Genomic DNA, 23,032 nt, shown 5'->3' on the forward strand with positions numbered 1-23,032 from the left:
TCCTGACTCATAAAAGTACCAAGCTAAGACCCCAGACACTATATCTTTTTATAGCCGGGCACCATCAGCTTTCTTCACCACATTTGCTTATGCACCCATTTGTCTTCAGTGATATCAGGAAGGTGGTCGCCCAATGATATGATTTTTTGTTCTTTTATGTCTGATACCTGGTCTCATTTATACGTCCTAGTCACACAGGCTGGTGTGCTTCTTCCATGTAGGCTTTGATGCTTCTCAGCTAGATGGCTGCTTGTTTATCTGCAACCCTTTAAGATCCCAGATGCTATATCTTTTGATAGCCAGGCACCATCAGCTTTCTTCGCCACATTTGCTTTATGCATACATATGTCTACAGCGATCATGTCAGGAAGGTGTGCATCAAATAGAAAGCAAATGTTTTGAGAATGATGATGGTAACAAATGTACAAATGTGCTTGACACAAAGGATGGATGTATGGATTGTGGTAAGAATTGTACAAGCCCGCAATAAAATGGTTTTTTAAGTACCAAACTAAATATTTGTCACATATTTTTATCCCTAAAATAATCTGCAGTTTGGCATATGTGAGTAATGTTTTATGAATGAGGTTCATAAAATTAATTTGCCTAAGCTCGGTATATATATTTTTTTCATCTAAGAGGTATTCATTGATCACCATGCTGAGGCAGACAATATTCTAAATAGTTAAATACAGTACTGAAGAAAAAAGTTCCTGCTCTCATGTTTCACATTACAATAGAAGGAAACAACTAAAAATTCATGTGTAAGTGAGAAAAATCCCAGAAGCTGATATGTGATATTCTAAAAATTAAAATTAGGTAGTATGACAGAGAGGAAAAAGGAAAGACTATAGATTGATCAGAATTGATGATGTCTGAGTTCTTTCTGAGTTGATGATTTCTAAGCCGCAATCAGAATGACAAGAAGGAGCCAACTGTGCAAAAATCAAAAGGAAAAACATTCCCCAAACAGCAGCGCAGCTCACACAAAGGTCCATGTGGAACCAGGAGACACAAAGCAAAGGCCAGCTGACTTCCATACAACGGTGCAGGGAGAGAGATGGTCCAAACTCAGCGGGCGGGGTAAGGTAGAACAAAAACCATCATCAAAGAGTGTATGTCAAACAAGGAGTGTGGATCTCATGAGAAACTACACGAGGATCTTACGTAGGTTCACATGATTTCTAGGATGGCGTAGAATTCACGAGCGATACTCGTGGATAGCTCTGTGCTATGAAGAAGACGTGTGCAATCATCTGCACAATCAATAGTAGAGCGCTGTCTTCGTTCCTGTGCTCTGAGAACAAGAACATGAAGACTGGGTTGTGACGGAACACACTGAACGCAGGAATTCCTGTGGGGTGGTCGTTTTAGAACTCGCTAGGATGATAGCGAATGGTCTGGCAGAAGTGGATAGAGCTGGACAGAGGGTGGCAGGTACAGTCAACAAAACTGGTTAATGGACTGAGGTAGATGGGCAAAGAAAGGAACAGAATCAAGTATAATCCCCCAGGGATTCTGGCTTGCTTTCATTTCCTGGGATAAAGAAAAGTTTAACAAGAGGCTTACAAAAATGAAGAGAAAACAGGAATTCGGTCTTATGGTAGGTATGACATGCACATTAAACATCTATGTGTGGAGTATTAATTAAATACCTGAAAGGGGATGGGAGGGGGAAGGCTCAGGAGAAAGAGCAAAGTTGAAGATGTTCATTTAGTGGTCATGGACAAAGAGCTAGTGTCCAAGTCATAAGATTGAATGAAGACATCTAAAAAGAACATACAGCCACAATCTTAGGGCACCATGACCTTTCATCTCAGCAGAGGTCGGGGAAGAGCGAGAGACGTGGGCAGCCCTGCAGTCCTATGGCATTCCGTAGGAGTCAGCATCGACTCAACAGCAGTGAGTATGGAACTTCTATCTCACTCCCTGGAATTTTAATTATAATAGTTTCTGTGGCCCTCAGAAACTGTCTGGATCTGAAATGTCTGGCACCATAACTGAAGCGTAATGAACTTACCAATACGCAACAATGAGGCATAAAGGTTTCTGGGCTGCTGACCATGTTTTGTGAGGAGGCCCCCTTGGTGGGGAAATGGTTCAGTATTGCATTGCTAAGCAAAAGGCTGGGGGGGTTGAACCTCCTCACTTGTCTAGCAAGATAGTTCAAGAGGTTTGCTTCCCAGAGGTCAGAGCCTCGGACACGCTAGGGAGCAGCAATCTTGGTGCACACGTGAGGTTGCCAAGAGAATTCACTTGATGGCGTCTAACAGCCGCCTGTCCCCTTTCGGTTGGGCCACTTCTTTCACTTAGTGAAAAGGTCACTAAGAATGAACCATGCTGAGACAGAGGAGCCCTTGTGGTGCAGTGGTTAAGCTCTGGGATGCTAGGCGCAAGGTCAGCAGTTTGAAACCACCAACTGCTCCACAGGAGAAAGCTGAGGCTTTCTACCTGCAGAAAGAGTGACAGTCTCAGAAATCCACAGAGGCAGTTCCACTCTGTCCTATAGGGTCGTTCTGAATCAGAATTGACTTTGATGGTGGTAAGTTTGGTTTCTTATACTAAGAAAACAGTGATAACCTATTTTGAGTAAAGAGCTTAGGTTTTATCAGGCAATGTCTTTAGGACAGAGAGGAACATGTCAGAATTAGGGAAAGGGTAACATGAGTAAAATATTACATTCAATGAACTGCGTGTTTGGGGGGGGGGGAGGTGCCGGGGGATACGTGAAGTTTCCAGACTGAGTGTTGAAACACATTCAATCCAAGAGACAAAAGATCTGATTATTTTTACCACACTTAGCGAGTATACTGCTTACATCCCCATGAAATTATACATGACTGAAAGTACATTGGGTCTCCAAACCTAATGCCCCACAATGCCAGAAGGCTGACACAGAAATACTGGTCACAGGTCCTGGAGACACATTCAGAGATAGAAAGGAAAAACCCTGACAGAATGCATACATCATTAAAACTACTCTTAACTGGCTCTTATATTACCCAATCTCTACCCACCAAGCTCTCCTGCCACTTCTTTAAATTAAATCCTGTCTTCCCCAGTGAGAAAAAAGTACATTTTCCGACACACAAAAGCACTTCATCCTGATGAAAGAAAACTAGATGGATACTCTTTTATTTGGGGAGCTAATACTCTAAGACTCTCAGTGTTACTATGGGCAACCGGTATTTCAATTTCCAAACACGGACCCCTGCAGGCTTGTAGGGAATACAGGGGTTCAGAGTAGGGGAAAATTATGCAGATAAAATCTCCTTTTCTATGATTTTTTTTCTCAAAAGGTGAAAGTGAAATCAGGCAAGAGAAGAACTATTTAGGTAAAAACAGTACACTATGCACCAAGCGCTGCATGTGAACATCACAGGTAGGGTGCAGAGAAAGGACGAATCGGAACAGCCAGAGTAGTTCATACGGCCCACCTGTGCAAGAGAAGCCATCCACACGAATGTAGCCCGGGACACAGTCACAGCGGTACATCCCAGGCAGGTTGACGCACACAGTGTTGGCATGGCAGTAGTGCATCTTAGCCGCACACTCATCGATATCTGAAAGAGAGAAGAGAAGCAACATTAGTCAAATGATTAGATAATCGGAGGGCAATCACTTGACAATGAAATTAGAAACACTGAAACTCGCCCAGCATAAAAGCGTAAGTCTGAATCTAACAGCCCAGAACTTAAGGAATTCCTAGGAAAACGCATCCGGAAACAACCATTAAGAGTCTAAGAAGGGTGAAGATTAAACCCATCCTTATACTGTTTCTCTCCAAGAAGGTTGCTCTAGAGAAATACCGCAAATCAAGGAGTGGTGCGTCCACTGAGTTGATACCAATGAATATTTATTGTCTCCACTGTACGTGGTACCATTTTTACCAGCCACATCTAGGATAGCCGGGCCCCCTCTGCCTATGTGTCTTACTAAAACATGATTTAATCCATCTGTTGCAAAATGATGGGGTCGTCCATTTCTCCCATGTTGTACTCTGAATAGAGCAGCTGTTGTCTGATGAATGTCTCTCGTCAATTGATCTGGGACTGCATCCCATGTGATAGGAAAAAAATGTGCTGTTTTGATGAAAGATCTTACTTTGCTTGAGCTGGAGATCGGAGCACAGCCGCTTCCCCACAGACCTTCATGAGAACAATTAAATTATGTAACCTGCAGCTTTGATTAAGCACAGGGTTTGGTTTTTCCTGGAGGTTCTGGCCTCAAAAGTGACTTTGTGGACATTCTACGCAGACTGCTTATGTGTGATGGTGAGAGTGACAGTGGCAGATCAGCAGAGCATGGGAAATCAAGACAGAAAGTGATTTCTAACTCTGGTTCTGCTAATTACAGGTCTGACTGGCAGACAGCCACCCCGAGTCTCAGGATCTTCATCAGTTTTTGTAAAGGTCGGATTTCAACCTAATGCTTCATATCTCTAACTGCATCACCTAATTTCATCCTCCTACAGTTCCATGAACAAGGTCGGATCACTAGGTCCTGTTTTACAATCAAGGACTTTGAGGTTAGACATTAAATACCTGGCACCAATCAGCTAGTTAGCACAAGCTAGATGCAGGATTTGAACCAAGCACCTCAAAGAGGATCATTAGTCAACTACTGTTTCCATTAAGGTAATCATTGACAGGCTAATACCTTTCAGAACAAAGGGTTTAAGAATAAAAATGACTCCACCAAGTCACTGGGAAATTAATGTACCCAATGACTTTAAGTGTCACCATATATTGACATGTTATCAGGCTGAGTGAGTTCAGGACGGATCGAGGAAAAGAAAGATTCATCCACGATTTTGCTGCATGGCAGAACAAGCTATTTGGGGCTGGTGCATAGCAGGAGGCCTTCCAGGGACAAGAACTGCAGGAAACCCCCAAATCAGATTAAAACTAAAAAGAAAGAAAACCCTCACCGCCACTGGTTCATTCAATCCTGCATCATGCTGACATTCTTGGACAGTGTTGAGTGGCCCCTGTGGGATTCTGAGATTACAAATCTTTACAGGAGTAGAAAGCCTCATTTTTCTCCCAAGGAGTGACTGGTGGTTTCAGACTGGAAAATTCCAGGGAAGAGAAGGAGGAGGTGAGGGCAGTGACCCTATGTAATGCTTTTCTATAGCCAAGTGGATTGTTTCTGGGTCACTGAGCTCCGGAGGCCAGACATCGCCAGGTGTTCTAACTACAGGAGTTGGCTTTTTGTTTATTAGTTTGTTTGTTTTAATGTAATCTGCGGTTCACAGAGGTAGAAATACAATGCTTTCTACTCCCATAAAGAGTTAGTCTTGGAAACCCAGGTGGGCCATTCTCCCCTTCCCCATAGAGTCACTGTGAGTCAGAATTGAGTCAATGGCAGTGCATTTGGGTGATGACTCATAGAAAGAGTCCTGGTGGCACTATCATCCAAGCATTGGGCCGATAACCACAAGATCAGAAGTTCAAATCCAACAGTTGGTCAACACCAAAAAGAGGCTGTCTGCTCCCATAAAAACTTACATCCCTGGAAGACATATGTGGAGTTGCTATGAGTTGGAATTGACTTGATGGCAGTGGGTTTGGCTCATGGTTACTGGACACAGTTTTGTAGAATATGTGAAGTGTGTAGCCTCTTACTGAGTAAAAATCTGCGTAGTTGGCGCTAGCAGGCTTTTGTGGGTTAACGGGCCTCAATTGGCTTGAAAGGAATGAACAACCTGGAGCTGATACATAGAGGCTATCTTTGGGTCATTTGGGGGAGAGCTGGTTTGTTTCCTAGTACAACATCCTGAAGTAACATCAGAGTTTTCTCTGTGCTATAGGCCTGTCAGCTTGTAAATCTACGTTATTAAGGCATAACTAAGCCCCCAGAGGAAGACCCACAGTTAGCGGGTAACACACTGTGGGTAACACACCACGAGAAATTAGTAAAGCAACTCCGTTAATCAGCAAAGCAGTCTGGCCACCCAATACCAGTGTTTCCAAAAATGATCCCAGACAATGCATGATAAAATCACAAAACTGGAATTTTAAACTATGTGATAAGACCACTTGAAGCATGGAAGCGAGTCTCTCAGGAATTTGAGAAGGATGGTGAGTGCACATGAAGGTTAGTTGCAACGGAGCTCTCTCTGGAAATCAGAGCATTAGAATTCGTTAACAAGACGTTCCCCAGGGTCACGGACTCATTTCGCTTCACAGAAGGGTGGCAGTATGAAAGTCAAAGAGCACAATATCTCTGGTAAGGAGTAATGATTCATTTTGCTACTTGCAGCTGTGAAGGTGAGTAAGATATAGACTGAGAAACGACTACTGGATTTGGCAGGAAGGCGTTTGCTGCTGACCTTGAGCTAACAAGATAACTTTAGTAGACAGGGGTGTGAGGGGTGGGGGATGCAAAGGGGTTATGGAGACTGGGGGGTGGACGTGTAAATTTCTGACTGGAGTAAAGAATAAGATGGAAGTAGAGGAAGAAGGCAGAACCCGTTGAAATAAGCCATCTCTTCTGAGGGTCTCCGTTGCTTTGGAATTCTTCGACCCAGAAACTCCCCACCTTCCTGCACAATGACACTGTGTCCACCCCCCTCCTCCTCCACTGCTCTGTATGAAATTTATATTAAATGGATAAACGGAGTTCTATCAGGAATGGGACGGAGCCCAGCGATACAGTGGTTAAAGAGCTCAGACGCTAATAGGTACAGAGAAGGGGAGTTTCAGAGTGGTACAAATGATTCATGTTTTCAGCTGCTAATCAAAAGGTTGTAAGTTTGAGTACACCAACGGTGCCTGGAAAAGAGAAACAAACAAACGACTGATTATCTACTTCTCAAAAATCCGCCTTGGACATTCCTACTGATCACAGGTATACTCTGATGAGTGCAACTCATCAGAGTCATCATCCATCAGAATCTCATGGCGGGAGACGTAGTTAGAGGGAAGGACACCTGGGAGGAAGGGCAGACAGCAGGATTGGGCAGAGGGAGTCCTTTGAATTGAGGTAGTCCTTCAGAAAGATCTCAAGTTGGGATGAAGGAGAACCAGTCTCTACTAGAGGGTACCCTCGAGACGAGGGCTTGACGGTGGGGCAGCCAGCTTTCCTACAGCAAAGGGCGCTTTCTCTGGAGGGCTGGCAGCTAAAGGATGTGAGCGGGGTACGCTAGCAGAGCGGGGGAAGCACGCTGTTTGGTTCTGAAGGGAGGCCAACCAGGAAACCACACCTGTTGCCATTGAGTTGAATTCTGACCCCCAGCGACCCCATACTGGACAATGAAGCACAGTGTCCATCACAATGCTCAGTTGCTTCAGCTATCTCCCTCGCTCTTCATGTCCTCCCTTCTCCCTTACCAGTCGATGTGCCTGTGGCTTCATCGTTCCTTTGCCTTCTATTTATTCTCTGTCATATTTAGCTATCATATTTGTCTATCAATTAACCTCTACTTTGTAACTAATTTTCCCATTACCCTTGCCCCAGTCCTGAATCACTGGATGAAACCAGAAGGAAACAAGACTATGCTGGCTGCTACAGATTTACCTTTGTTAACCGCATGGTACAAACGGACTGTCAGCCACTTCATCCTACTTACTGCTCAATTCGTCCCCCGCGTTTCCAAAAGCACTTTGGTACCTCCTCCTACAGCCCCCAGAACCCCCTTCTCTTCCAGATCCTCAGCTGATTCCATCTTTTGTAATTTCACTAGGAAATTAAAAACAAGCAGAGAACTGCCTCATCTTACCATTACCAAAAATGCCCTTGTCTTTGTGTTTGGCATCGTTCCTGTTGTAAAGTTGACTTCCTCCACCTGTGCACGAGAACTCCACCTGCCTTCTTCAGAACTGTGATCTGCCAAGTTTCTCCAACCTCGTTTGTTCATTCGTATTCAGCCGTTCCCAACAGCATTCAAGCATGCTATGAGAACACCATCTGTAAGCAGGGCTCTCTGTCTCTACTACCCCATTGTTTCTTCTGCTGATGGGGGCCTCTCTGCTTCACTGCTCAGTACAGGGGCCTCAAGAGCTGGAGTTGACCAGGTGGGTAACATGTTGGTTTTCTGGTTCACCTCCCATCAGAACTAAACATATGCATCTCCAGCTTCTGGGAGAAGGCCCAGCTCACAACCTTCCGCTGTCAGTGCCGTTGGCTGAGGAAAGCTGTCTGCCCCTCAGTCAAGCCCCATCCTAAGGGTAGGCAGACTGCAGTAAACACTGATCCTCCTTCATCCCAACTTAAGATCTTTCTGGAGGACTTGGTTTTAGAGCAGCTCCTCTGTCAAACCTGACGGCCTTTCCCTCCTCACAGGGTGCACTAATAGGTCATTTTTATTTTAGGCTATGGACCCCATCTTGACAGGCCTCTCAAAGAGGGTGACTCTGGGTAAACTTGAAAGATGAATAGAAATTCACCAGCTAAAGACCAGAGAGGGAGGACACCAAAGTTAACACACTGAGCCTCAACTCTATATCACCAGAGAGAATAAGAGAGAGAATCATTTGGTCACATGCATTCAAAAGACAGTAATTAACCTTCTACTACGCTCTGAGGTACAACAATAAACAACCTATCATTATGAATCTTATAGCCTGGTAAGGACCACAGACATTGAAAAGAGTCTGAGGGGATCACAGAACAATTCTCCATGAATGTGACATTTCTTCTGAGACTTGAAATAGATCTGTCACAGGAAAAGGGCAGAGTAATCACAGAGCAGAGAAGAATGGCTGAGAAGACTTGGAGGCAGGAGGGAGCTTTGCCTATTTGAAATGAAATCAGAAAGCTAAACCCAGGTCAGATCCTGCTGGACCTTGTAGACCATGGGAAGGCATCTGGACTTTAATCAGGGAAGTGACACGATCCAATTTCTGTTTAAAAAATATCACTCTGGCTGTAGTGAAGGGAATGGATGAGTATGGGGCAGCCGAGGGCTAAATCACGTTGGTATTTCACTCACAGATACAGGCAAGCTGAACTCCATCTCACTCTGCTGGGATGCCCACCCATTCTTTAAGATGAGAAACTAGTCAGGGCATGCCTTGAGGCAATTCAATCTTCAGCCAGGGGCCAGCGCTGCCAACCAGGCTGCTGGCCCAAATGAATGACTCCCTGTCAAACCGTGGTCAAGTCCTCCCAGAGGGAAATTCCAGCCTCATTTCCCGTAAGCCACCAGATAACTGAGGAGAAGCCTCTTCCTCATCCAGGTGTGAAGGAGTAACTTGGCTACGTAACAAGCTTATTGTGGTTCAAACCAGGCAAGTCTTACTTTTGTTTGTAGAATTCTAAGAACCTGAATAAAAATATTTTCAAAAAACCAAACAAGAGGACAGATAAAATCCCCAATGAGAAGTAGGTGAGGGGAGACGACGGATGGTGTAAGATATGACAAATTAATAATAATTTAAAAATTATCAAGGGTTCATGGAGGAGGGGGAAGTTGGGAGGGAGGGGGAAATGAGGCGCTGATAACAAGGGCTCAAGTAGAAAGCAAATGTTTTGAGAATGATGATAACATATGTACAAATGTGCTTGACACAATTGATATATGTACGGATTGTGATAAGGGTTGTATGAGCCCCTAATAAAATGATTAAAAAATAAAACCCAATGAGATTTCCTCACATAACCCTCACTCTCTCCAAAGCACCTGGGGATGCCAAAAGCATACATCCTTGCTATACCTTTGAATAGATTGTTTTCAATTAATAGCTTTCTTTGCTAAGTATAATTAGAAAATGGTTGCAGCACCACATTGACAGGGAGCTGCCAGACATTTAAGCAGGATTCAGAAGAAAACACGAAATAAGGGATTTCAAATGGGTCTTGGCGTAAAGCAGTGATTACCAGAAAGATGTTGATTTTGTGTATTTATTTTCCACTATGAAAAGGCATTTAAACTCCAGGTAACATTGAGAAGGATATGCATTCAAAAACATTTAATTGAGCTCCTGTGGAACCTGAACACAGACCAAGAGGCAAGAATTCAAACGGAACAAGATAATACATACTGCACAATTTAGCATCAAGAAACCTATGCAGCAAGTTTGTATACTTTTACCATATTTTATTCAATCTATAAACTAAACAAATAATCCAAAAATTTGGACTCTTTGAAGAATGCGGCATCAGGATCAGAGCCTTCTCTCGGGCTCAGGGACCATCTGTGGCAGGCAGATCATACAAGCTTGCTTGTACACAGCCAAGAGAAGTTCAGGCATTTACTGTTGAAATTCATAGCCTTCAGCCTTCAGTGTGAATTCCAAGTCAATGTAAAGAAAACAAAAACCCTCCCCACTGGACCAATAGGCAACATCATGATAAATGAAGAAAGCTTGAAGCTGTCAAGGATTGTGTCTTGCTTGGATCCACAACCAACGTTCATGGAAGCAACAGTCGAAAGATCAAAAGGTGAGTTGCATTAGAGAAACTCACTGCACAAGAACTCTTTAGAGAACTGAAAAGCCAGAATGTTACTTTGAGGATGAATGTGTGCCAAATCCAAGCCATGCTATTCCCAATTGCCTCATATGCCTGTGAAAGTTGGTCACTAAATAAGAAAGACCAAAGAAGAGCTTGAATTGTGGTGGTGGCAAAGAATATTGAAAATGCCACGGACTACTAAAAGGACACACACATCTATCTTGGCAAAAGGAAAGCCGGGTGATTCTTGCAGGCAAAGAGAGCAGGGTTTCATCTCACGTACTTGGGACATGTTGTCAGGAGACACTAGACCTTGGAGAAGGACATTATGTTTGGTCGAGTATTACAGGAAGTCTTGCATTGGGGCAAGTCCGAGTGCCCTTGCAAACAAAGATCAGCAGCAAAGAGGAAGGCCTTCAGCGAGATGGATTGACACAATGACTGCCCCACGAGGCACTGACAAAGGAACAATCATGAGGATGGTGCAAGACCAGGCCATGTTTCCTTCTTTTGTGGGTACGGTCTTGATGGGTTGGAAATAACTCCATGGCCCTTAACCACAATATTCCACAGGGAAACGCAGCTACACAAGACTTCTCTGAAGTGTTCAAGTGCAAAGACATCACTTTGTGGATTAATGTGCACGCATGCCATGGTATTTTCAATTGCCCCAGAGGAATACAAAGGAAGAGCAGAGAACAAAAGATCCTTTGACTTATGGTGTTGGCAAAGAATGCTGAAAGTACTCTGGGCTTTCAGAAGAAGAAGCCAATCTGTCTTGGCTGAGATGCAGCCAGAATGCTCCTTAGGGGCAAGGAGAATGCGAATCCATCTCAGACACTTTGGCCATGCTATCAGAAAAGAACGGCCCATGGGAAAGAATGCCATGATGGATAAAATAAAGTGTCATGGAAACTTAAGAAGACCTAAACAAGATGGGTGGACACAGCAGCACCAAAAATGGGCTAAAAAAATAGCAATTTCAAGGATGATGCAGGACAGGGGAGTGTTTTGCTCTATTGCACAGAGCATTGCTATGAGTCAGAATAAGCTCAAGAGGCCTGAGCAATAGCAAGAAGTTTAACTTTTGAATATTGGATAATTTCCTGACTGGGTGTCAAGAAAAGAGAGTATCAACATCAGGGAAAAATGGATAAATATGTCAGAAACTTCAATTGTCACAAGGTTACACATGTTGTTTATCCTTCATCATAAAGCCAACGGGTAGAATAAATACCTATCTTTTGGTCAAAATGGCAAAATGAACAGAAAGAGGGGAAAGGAGTCTGCAGCCATCTAAGTAGAGTCCTTGCAAGAAAATGGCAGATGAAAGGAAGGAATGGTAAGTTTCCAGGTTTCCAGGATGAGGATGGGGGATGGAATAGCAACACATTTTCCAAAAGAAAAATTGCCTCTCTATTCTCCGTGAACGACACACAATGCTGCAGTTTCAAGAGGCCTCGAGAGTACTTCAAAGGCAAATCTGATTATAACGAGAATCAAAACAGAATGAACATCTGCAGAGAGCAGGGATATCCTGCAAACACCACCATGAGAAACAGTGAGCTTCTGAGATTGCATAGACATAGTCCACCGCTTCTCTCAGTTTGTCACACCGTGATGGCTTTTGTGTTTCTGCAATCTATGTCACTGGTCTTTCAAACACCATCAGGGTCACCCAAAGTGAACAGGTTCAATGGAGCTTCCAGACGAAAAACAGACTACAAAGGAGGAATAAGCTGTCCCCTTAGAAAGCCCTATGGGCAGCATGAAACCCTGTCATTTCCTTAACACTTGATGGGTAGGAACAGAACATTGTCAGAGATAGTGCCTCAGGCCAGGAGGCTTTCAAAATATGACTACCTTCTCAGATCATAATGACATGGAGGGAGTAAAAACCGTGAGAATAAAGTTTTGGGTCCTTTATTAGTTGATGAGGCTCAATTGAAAATGAGAAGAAACGGCTGGTAACATCAATTAATATATGTATCGATGAAAACTGTAAGTCTTCAAGGAGAAGAGCCAGTCAGGATGCAATGTAGCAATGATGAAACATACATCCTTCTTCTAGTTCTTAAATGCTTCCTCCCTCCCCAACTATGATGCTCCAATTCTACCTTACAAAACCGGCTAGACCAGAGGATGTACACTGGTACAGATAGGAACTGGAAACACAGGTAATCCAGGACACATGATCCCTTCAGGACCAGTGCTGAGAGTGGCAATACCAGAGGGTGGAGAGAAGGTGGGGTTAAGAGGGGGAACCGATTATAAGGATCTACGTAAAACCTCCTCCCTGGAGGATGGACAACAGAGAAGTGGGTGAAAAGAGATGTTGGACAGTATAAGATATGAGAAAATAATAATAATTTATAAATTATGAAGAGTTGATGGGGGACGGGGGAGCAGGGAGGGAGCGGAAAAGTGAGGAGCTGATACCAAGGGCTTAAGTAGAAAGCAAATGTTTTGAGAATGATGAGGGCAAAAAATGTACAAATGTGCTTGACATATAATGGATGGATGGATGGATTGTGATAAAAGTTGTATGAGCCCCCAATAAAATGATTTTAAAAAAAGAAAATTGTAAGTCTTCAGAAATGAAATAGAACTCATAAAAGTTGATATTCTAGGCATTGGTGAGCTCAAATTGGACTGGCACTGGTCATTCGGAATCAGAAAGTCATATAGTTTACAATATGCTGGGAATTACCCATTCCAAAAGAATGACATCACATTGATCATCAAAAGGGACATTTCAAGATTTTTCTTGAAGTACAATGCTGACTGTGATAGGATAACGTCTATCTGCATACAAGGAAATCTAGACAATACAACTTCTAATCCACTAATGCACCAAACATCATTGCCAATGATGCAGAAATCAAAGAATTCTACCAGTCTAAAATGGGTCAAACATGTCATCAAGATGCACTAGTAATTATTGGTGATTGGAACACCAAAGTTAGAAACAAAGAGGAAGGCACAGCAGTTTGAAAATACCGTTTTGGTTATAGTAACAAAGCTGGTGAGGACAAATGGGTGCATAAGCAAATCAGGCGAAGAAAGGTGATTGAGCCCAGCTATAAAAAGATATAACCTCTGGTGTCTTAAAGGTTTAAAGGTAAACAAGTGGCCATCTAGCTCAGAAGAAACAAAGCCCACATGGACGAAGCACACCAGCCTGTGTGATCACAAGGTGTCTAAGGGATCAGGTATCAGGGATCATCAGGGGAAAAAATCATATCATTGTGAATGAGTGGGGGAACCCGGAGTGGAGACCCAAAGTCCATTTGTAGGCCACTGGACATCCCTTTACAGAAGGGTCTCTGGAGGAGACCAGCCAGTCAGGGTACGATGTAGCAGTGATGAAACATACAACATTCCTCTAGTTCCTAAATGCTTCCTCCCCATAACACTGCTTCTATCATGATCCCAATTCTACCTTACAAATCTGGCTAGACCAGAGGATGTACACTAGTACACATAGGAATTGGAAACACAGGGACTCTAGGACAGATGATCTCTTCAGGACCAGTCCTGTGAGTGGCGATACTGGGAAGGTGAAGGGAAGGTGGGGTGTAAAGTGGGGAACCAATTACAAGGATCTACATGTGACCTCCTCCCTGGGGGATGGACAACAGAAAAGTGGGAGAAGGGAGACGTTTAACAGGGCAAGATATAACAAAATAATAATTTATAAAGTATCGAGGGTTCATGAGGGAGAAGGGAGCAGGGAAGGAGAGGAAAAATGAGGAGCTGATGCCAGGGGCTTAGGTGGAGAGCAAATGTTTTGAGAATGATGAGGGCAATGAATGTACAAATGTGCTTTACACAACTGATGTATGTATGGATTGTGAGAAGGGTTGTATGAGCCCCTAATAAAATGATTTTTAAAAAGGTAAAGAAAAAGAAAAAAAAACCAAAAGGGAGGAGCCCCTTTGAGGGGTACTGTGTTCCTGCTTTAACAAAAAAAAAAAGAAAGAAAGAAAAGAAACAATGCTGGAGTTCACATGATAGAACTTTCCCAGATGAACGACTTGTTCATAGCAAACACCTTCTATCAACAACACAATTGGACATTATAAACAAAGGATTCTCCAGATGAAGTACACAGAAATCAAACTGACTATACCCATGGGAAGAGACACTGGAAAGAATCAATATTAGCAGCTAAAACAAGGCCAGAGGCTGATTCTGGAACAGACCAGCAACTGCAGATGTCCAGGGTGAAGCTGCAGAAAATTAAAACAAGTCTCTGAGAGGCAAAATTTGACCCTGAGTGTCCCCCACTGGAATTCTGAGAAAACTCAAGAATCGATTTGTCATTAAACACTAATGGCAGACGATGCCATAAGCTGTGGAATGACATCAATAGCATTATGTATGAAGAAAGTAAAAGGTCCTGAAAAAGAAAAAAAAGATCAAAGTGGCCGCCAGGAAAGACTCTGACACTTGCTGTCGGTCAGATCAGCTAAAGCAAGTAGACAAAGCGACGAAGTCAGAGAACTCAATAGACAAGTCCTAAGCACAGCTCAAGAAGACAAAGTAAAATATTATCATGAAAAGCATAAAGGCCTAGAGTTAGAAAGCCAAAACGAAAGAACATACGCAGCACATCTTAAATCAAAATAACTAAAGAAAGAACCGTGCCTTGTTTGGCAATATTGAAAGCTTCCACAGGCAAGATATTAATGCAGGCAGCAGCAATAGAAGAGGGAACGCAGAATCACTGTCCCAGAAAGAACTAGTTGACATTCCACCATTCAAGGGGGTAGCAAATGATCAAGAACCAGTGGCTTTGAAGAAATTTAACTGAAAGCATTAGCCAAAAAGAAGGCTTCAGGTATTTATGGAATATCAACTGAAATGTTTCAACAAATTGATGAAGCACTGGAAGCACTCACTGGTCTCTATCAAGAAATCTGGAACACAGCTACTTGACCAACTAACTGGAAGAGACACAAGCTTGCACCCATTCCAAAGAAAGGGGACCCAACAGAAAATGCACATATTACAAAAAATATCATTGATGTCACATGCAAGTTACTTTTTAACAGAATATCATATAACAATTAAATAACACATTGCTTGCAACAGCGGTTGCAGCAATTGCAGCTATACACTGACAGGGAGCTGTCAGAGTTCAAGCTGTATTCTGAAGAGGGCGTGCAACAAGGGATATCACTGCTGGTGTCAGACACATTTTAGCTCAAAACAAAGAGTATCAGAAAGATGGTTACTTGAGTTTCATTGACTATGCAAAGGCCTTAGACTGTGTGAACCATAACCGACTATGAGAAGCCTGAGAAGAGTGGGAATCCCTGAACACTTCACTATGCTCATACAGACCCTGTTGCAAACAGAATAAGGGAATGCCGCAAGGTTGAAAATCAAGAAAGGTACGTGTCTGAACCAGTAGGCTGAGCAAAATCCAGATTATACGAAGAACTCAGCACCTGGGTTGGAGGAAGGCGTATTATCAATGGGAGCTGTGCAAATAACATGACCTTGCTTGCTGGCAGTAAGGAGGACTTGAATTCTCATTGATGAAGGTCAAGGAGTACAGCCTTCAGTGTGAATTACAACTCGATGTAAAGGAGACTTCACAAGTGGGCCAATAGGTGACATTATGAAAAACTGAAAACATATTGAAATCGTCAAGGTTTTCATCTTTCTTGGATCTATAATCAGTGCTCATAGAAACAGTAGTCAAGAGATCAAGCAAAACATTGCATTACATAAATCTGCTGCACAAGATCTTTAATCTGTTGAAAAGCAAGGGCATTACTTTGAAGAATAAGGTATGCCTGACAGAAGCTATGATATTTCCAATTGCCTCGTATTCGTGTGAAACTTAGTCACTGAAATAAGGACGATCAAAGAAAAATAGACGACTATGAAATGGGGTATTGGAGAAGAATATGGAAAGTACCATGGTCCGCCAAAGGAACAATCCAATTGGTCCTGGAGAAAGTAAAGCCAGAATGCTCCTTAAAGTAAGACTGGAAAGAGTATCTCAATTACTTTGGACATGTTACCAGGAGAACTCAGCCCCTGGAGAAAGACATCATGCTTGGTGAAGTGGAAGCCAGTGAAAAAGAGGATGGTTCTCGAGGAGATGGAGTGACACAGTGGCTGCAACAATGGGCTCAAACAGATGAACAATTGTGAGGATGGCACAGGACCGGACAACGTGTTGTTCTGCTGAACATAGGGCCCCTCTGAATTGGAACTGACTGGATAGCACCTAACAACCACCACAAAAGGGAAAACATTGCCTTTGTTTGCAGAAAATATGCCCAGATGATAATAGCCCAAACAAAAATTTAATATACTTCCTAATGAATGAGGGAACTGAGATACAGAGCAAGAGAGTGGATAGTCCCCGAATAGCATGGATTCTACCCAGAGCCCTGGGATGCAGGTCTGGTCTTTTCCTGGTGGGAGTGAGTGGCGCTCTGCCTCTCCACCTCAATAGTCTTTCCCAAGAGAAATTCATCCAATTGGCTAGAGGCAAGAAGAGACAAGTCTACAAGGGAGAGCTGGCAAAAAAAACCCAAAAAAACTTAAGTTCAAGGTCTGAATCAGTCTCTAAAGTTTTCTAGGAAAAAACCCAGGTGACATGGTATCTACTGGATGGGTGGAAAGAATAAAGGTAGGGGGAATATCCAACTACAGTCAATGGGGCATACTTATCAGGGTTCAAGTGGGAACAGTCCTGCAGCCCGTGATACTCAGTGTCCTTTCTCCTCATCAAACATTACGTTAGGGTCTCTACTAGTAGCATCATTGAATTTATTCTTAACCATTCAAGGAAGTAGAGATCCCCATGTCCTAGTAAAGAAACCCAGGCTCAGAGACTGGGTTAGTGGACCACAGCACAAAGCCAATCAGCACAAGAGCCTAGGTTTGACTCCAGGCAGTCTAAGTGCAGAGTTGGCACTGATCTCATTGCGCCTGCGCACGCATTCACTACAGCCTCCATCCCGTCACTATGCTGGGCCTGCTGTGAAACAAACAGACCTCCACTGGATGCAGGACCTGCGGTGTCAGTGATGGCACTTTCTCAGGAGTACTTGTTCCAGGGTCGCACTCCCCACCGCAACAGCAGTGCGTCACTGCTTTCTCCGTGTCTTTAAATCGAGTGCCAGCACGTTTGCGTTCCAGGCTCCAGTTAACTCTGGGCTCCGAAACAGGCAGCAGCATGCTGTCCTGGCTGGAACTGACAGCGTAATAGCGGCTCCCACTCTGGTTTCTTAAGACTGTCAAGAACCTCCACTATGATTCGGAAACTGCCAAGAGCAACACAAAAGCCTTGGTATTTTTTGTTATTATTATTTAAAAGGGTTAGAGAAACATCTACAAACCACACTGCAGTAGATATCAGCTCCGGTAAATGGGCTCAAACTGCGATTCATTCTTTTAGATCGTCATTGCCTTTGAACTATTAGAGCTCATCTTCTGGCGCTCTTTCTAGGTGCTACAACGCGTGATTTATGTCTCTCCAGAGGAGCGTGAAGGAGTTTGTTTTCCTTTTTTAAAAGCGTTCTTATCACCTTGAAAATGAAAGTGGACAAAATGTAACAATTCTCCGCGTGTGACCAGGCTCCATCTGCATCTGAGGGATTGGAACAAGCCCAGACCTGAAGCTGCCATTCTTATTAAATTTGAGAGCAGGTTATCTCTGACTTATGACTGGATTCTAGTCCAGGAACTGTCCTGCGGCATTAGTTCTAAAGTAAGTTGAATACTTTTGTTTTCCTACCAATTTTCATAGCCTCCTAACGTACACGGTGTTGAATGGGAATTTATAAGATTGAACATCTGCAAACGATAACATCAGCAAATTGCACATTACAACACTGTATTTAGTACAGGTGACTAATCATCATCTATCTGTACATTAAAAAAAAGATGGTGGTAAGGGAGGTTCGTGATATCTCAGAGAATAGGAAGCTGGGGAACTGCCTTACGTGGTTCCTGTATCAAAGGTGGAGGCAGATGCAAAGAATTCTCTGATATAATGCATGCTCTACCCAGACTTTTAACAAAAGTATTCCCCCAGAAAATAGCAACCCAGGGATGGTTGGACAAACCCAGGAGAAAATAAGGAATCATTTTAACTCCACTAAAAGACGTAAACGTAAAGTGAAAACAGAAAGGGGTAAGAAAATGAGTATTTATTTGTACCCTGCTCTGTGCACCTCACCTTACTACACTCAACAGCCCCGTGGGCTGACACCGACTAACAAGCGGTGCACTCACACCTTGTCTGAGCCTGTACATGTGTGCCCGCGGTGCCAAAATGGAGTTTCTTTATTTTTTTCCAATAATTAGAAGCTCCTTATTGTTTAGTTTTCTGACCTCTATGCTTCTGATCTTGTTTGATTTTTAATAGTTATTTCTCCTTTTTCTTTCTTTTTAATCGTTTCATTAGGGACTCATACAACTCTTATCACAATCCAGTCATACATTAATGGTGTCAAGCACATTTGTACATTCATTGCCCTCATCATTCTCAAAACATTTGCTCTCCACTTAAGCCCCTGACATCAGCTCCTCATTTTTCCCCTCCCTCCCTGCTCCCTCCTCCCTCATGAACCCTTGATAATTTATAAATTATTTTGTCATATCTTGCCCCATCCAATGTCTTCCTTCATCGACTTTTCTGTTGTCTGTCTCCTAGGGAGGAGGTCACATGTAGATCCTTATAATCGGGTCCCCCTTTCCAACCCACCCTCCCTCTACCCTTCCAGGATTGCCCCTCACACCACTGGTCCTAAAGTGATCATCCGCCCTGGATCCCCTGTGCCTCCAGCTCCTATCTGTACCAGTGTACATCCTCTGGTCTAGCCAGACTTGCAAGGTAGAATTGGGATCATGATAGTGGAGAGGGAGGAGAGAGGAAGCATTTAAAGTGAGCATCTCTATGTCCTTGAATGTGAACTGTAAAAACGCAGGGCATCAGGCAAGATGTGGATTGTTGTTGCTGCTATCAGATGCGGTACCCAGTTGTGCTAACCCATAGGGACCCTCCGTACACCAGAACGAAATATGTCCCAGCTCTGTGCCTTCCACGGGTATGTTTGAGCCCACTGCAGCAGAAATGATTTAAAATGGGGTTTGTGAAATATTAGCTCTTTCTCCCCTCCTCCCCAAATTTTGGGCCTAACTACACATATCTGCCTACTCAATTGACGGCATGGGCACCTGCTGTCTCACAACACACGATGGCAGGAGAGGGAGTGGGCCATGAGAGAGGGAAACCGGAAAACGAAGGATGAGAGGGAGGAAGAGGGGTGTTGGAAAGGGAAAAGGGTAAGAGAAAGGAAAGGTAGGATGAGGGAAAGAAAAACCAAAAACCCACTGAGTTAACACGGACTCACAACAATCCTATCTGGCCAGGAGAACCGCCCTGTGAGTTGCTCTGGCTGTAACTGTTGACGGGAGTAGAAAGCCCTGTTTTCATCCCGACAGGCAGGAAAATAAAAAAAGTACAATGGTGAACCAGACAACCTAAAGCGATGCTCACGTCTCCTTCCAGCTTCTAGTTGCCTAGTGAAATGTTTTTGTTTTACATACATCTTCTAAGATATATGTCAAACTAGCTGGCCTCCTACATTAAATATTTGCCACTGGAAAATTTGAAGGACCTTTTGGCCATCTCATGCATAATAAAATTGGGCTGTTGGATTTCTGACATTTGTAATATAAACGATGTCGTATAGTTATAAATTCATGCCTTTTCCCCTTTGATCAATTTCAGAATAAAACACTCTCATAAAGTAACATGTTTCTTTGTACCCTTGAAAATGACAGCATACCAATTTCCTGCTGACTCTGGTAAAGCATCCGAAACCACCATCGTCCGTATTTCTTCCCAGCCTGGTATTTCTGACTAAAAACTGATGTAAAGTATCCGCCTGAAAGATGGGTGATTCAATCTTGATCTCAGGCTATGCTCCACCGTATCTTAACTTAGTATTAAACTCTACTTCAGCCAATGCTACAAACAAAACCAGTGAGTGCTTCTAGAAAGGTCCTAGGCTCCCTCATGAAGTTGGGCGTCCCCTGGGCGAATCAAAGGCAGAGTAGATATGTAAAAGCCTCAAGGGTCTCATGTCGTCCCTACAATTAGGGAAGGAAATTCAAGGACTGATTGCTGAGGTCTACAGGCAGCAAAATTTCCAGTTGGACACATCTCTGTCCACACAAAACCTACTCTAACCCACTTCCCAAATGGACATGGAAATGGGAGTGCCGTCTAAGCACAAGCCATGACACTGACTCCACTTCATGATGACCCAATCAACGGCGGGCTTTTCCGAAGTCGATGAGCAAGGCTTCCTTTCAAGGCACCTGTGCGGAGACACAAGTCACCCGTCTTTCAGTTAGCAGCTCCATGTGCACCACTCCGGGACCCCTCTTCTAGGGAAAAGGGGCTATTGCAATCAGATTGGTTTGGAGAACAATTCACGCTGCAGATGACCTTTGAGTCTGTTAAAGGCAGCCACGCCATCTTCAGAAAATTTGGATGGCCTCCACCCGCTCTCTGGGCTTATCAAGATAAGGAAAGTCAGCCAAGTGTGAATGGAAGAATGCAATACCACCGGTGAAGTCATCGATATCCTCTTTATCGTTTGTTGAAGCTATTCATAATACTAATAGCATGTATTGATCACCACTTTGTGACAAGCATACTGCTAAGCTCCTGGCGTATATTAATGCATGCCATCCTCACAAGGACCCTAGAAGTCCCAAGCAAAGACACTCACTGCCATCAAGTCAATTCTGACTCATAGCAATCCTACAGGGCAGGGTAGAACTGCCCCTGTGGGTTTCCCAGACTCTCTCGACAGAAGTAGAAAGCCCAGTCTTTCTCCTGCAGAGCAGTTTGGGGGGAGCAGCCCCAAGTGTAACCGCTACACCACCAAGGCCCTCTGGGTGGCACAGTTAAAGGCATTACTTATGGAGGCAAATGACTGGGACTGGGACCTCAGGGAATTTGCACCCGTGGCATCGCTCTCTTCTGCCTCTCTGCAAGACTGTCTTAGCTTCCCCTCCTCAGTCAGAATATCTGCCTTCCTCTGTTAATTAAAAGGCAATTGCTGTGTAATGTGGTCAAGTAATTCATTCACCACTTTCCCCAAGCAGTCACAATAAAGTTCACAGGATTTAGTCTCTTAAAAATAAATGATCTGGTGCCAGAGGTGTAGATCCAATTCACTACAGCATCAAATTAACCAGTGATTAAACACCACACTTGGAATTACACAAGCACACACAGGCCTTTAGCCCGCTGAGCAGCTAGTGAATGAATAAAGCCTGCGTTCACTCAAACCATTCCCTGTCTTCCATCCGCCCGGTGGTGAACGAACATCAGCCAATTGCACTCAGAGAGCAGAGCGCTTGTCTGAGGGTGTACCCACGGGGAGAGATCCCTCAGGTGAGATGAGTTACTTGAACTCAAGTCAACATTATTCCCAACTCCAAATCCTTCCCTCTGACCGACTCCTGTAACACCAGCAGGAAATGCATGAGACCACTTTACCTGGTCCTTAGAGATATCGACAGGTCCAGAATCCATTGCAACATGTTTAGAAAATGCATAAATAAATGGTGGAAGGGATTGAAAAGACTAGAAAATGCAATGTACAACAACAACAAAACCCACATAATGTTATAAGTCTGAAAATACAATGTTGTGATTTAATCTATGCCTATGATCCAGCTAAACGGTGGGGAGTAGAAGAAAAGCTCACAGCATTTAATCGATTTTAAACTGTTCTTTAAATTTAAAGTATCCTTTAAATAATAATAGTTAATATTTGCATACCACTGAGTAAGCATCAAGTGTAATCCTCATATATTAAAACTCACTGGGTCCTCATAATAACCCTTCGGTGCATACACTGTATGTTTTTAGGGGCGGGGGTGGTCATTCCAAGTCGCAGATGAGGAAATTGAGGCAAGGAGAGATGGCACAACTTGCCCAGCATCTCCTAGGTTTTAAAAGGCAGAGCTAAATCTTAGATACAAGCAGAACTCTCTCCAAAAATCAGTCCAGCTAAACTCTATCTCCAAACTAAACCAAACTCCCTGCCAGCCAGTCGATACCATCTCAAATCAACTCTACAGGACAGATTCCACGGGTCTCTGAGGCTGGAACTCTTTATGGGAATAGAGAGCCTTGTTTCTCCCTTGAAGCTGAAGATGGTTCCAAACTGCTGGTCTTGGGATGAGCAGCGTATCACACCCCCGGTTCTTCAACTCTCAATCCAGGTGCCACTGCCTGCAAGAGGGCGAAACACTGATCTTTCGCCTGAGAGTCACCATATATCCACAGATGGAGTGTGTCTGTCGTACTGAAATTTCATGGAAGAGCGCTAAAGGGAGAAGAGTCTGGGCGATTCCTTCTCCAGGCCCGTTGCTCTCAAGTTACTTGGAATGGAACTGGGTTCCACAGGTTCTGGATGGCTAATTCCCCTCCCTGGGTCTAGATCGCCAGGAGGTTCCTCCAAGGCACTCCTGGGCCGACACAAACCTCCCACTTTTGATTCGCAGCCGCGTGCCTTAGCCCTTTGCACCACCGAGACTCCAGAAGGTTCTTTGGAAGGGTGATGTACTGAACCTC

The 23,032-nt window shown here is 43.7% G+C and overlaps 1 protein-coding gene across 1 annotated transcript in view; it reads right to left on the minus strand.

Moving 5' to 3' along the window:
* The window catches only part of NELL1 (neural EGFL like 1), a 989,599-nt gene that overhangs the window by 483,556 nt on the left and 483,011 nt on the right, over positions 1 to 23,032 (minus strand). Inside the window, exon 13 of the mRNA XM_075547696.1 lies at positions 3,438 to 3,563. Within this exon, the coding sequence (XP_075403811.1) occupies positions 3,438 to 3,563 (126 nt within the window). The remainder of the gene's footprint in view (positions 1 to 3,437; positions 3,564 to 23,032) is intronic.

This window comes from Tenrec ecaudatus, chromosome 4 (genome assembly GCF_050624435.1).
Source record: "Tenrec ecaudatus isolate mTenEca1 chromosome 4, mTenEca1.hap1, whole genome shotgun sequence".
Lineage (NCBI taxonomy): Eukaryota > Metazoa > Chordata > Mammalia > Afrosoricida > Tenrecidae > Tenrec > Tenrec ecaudatus.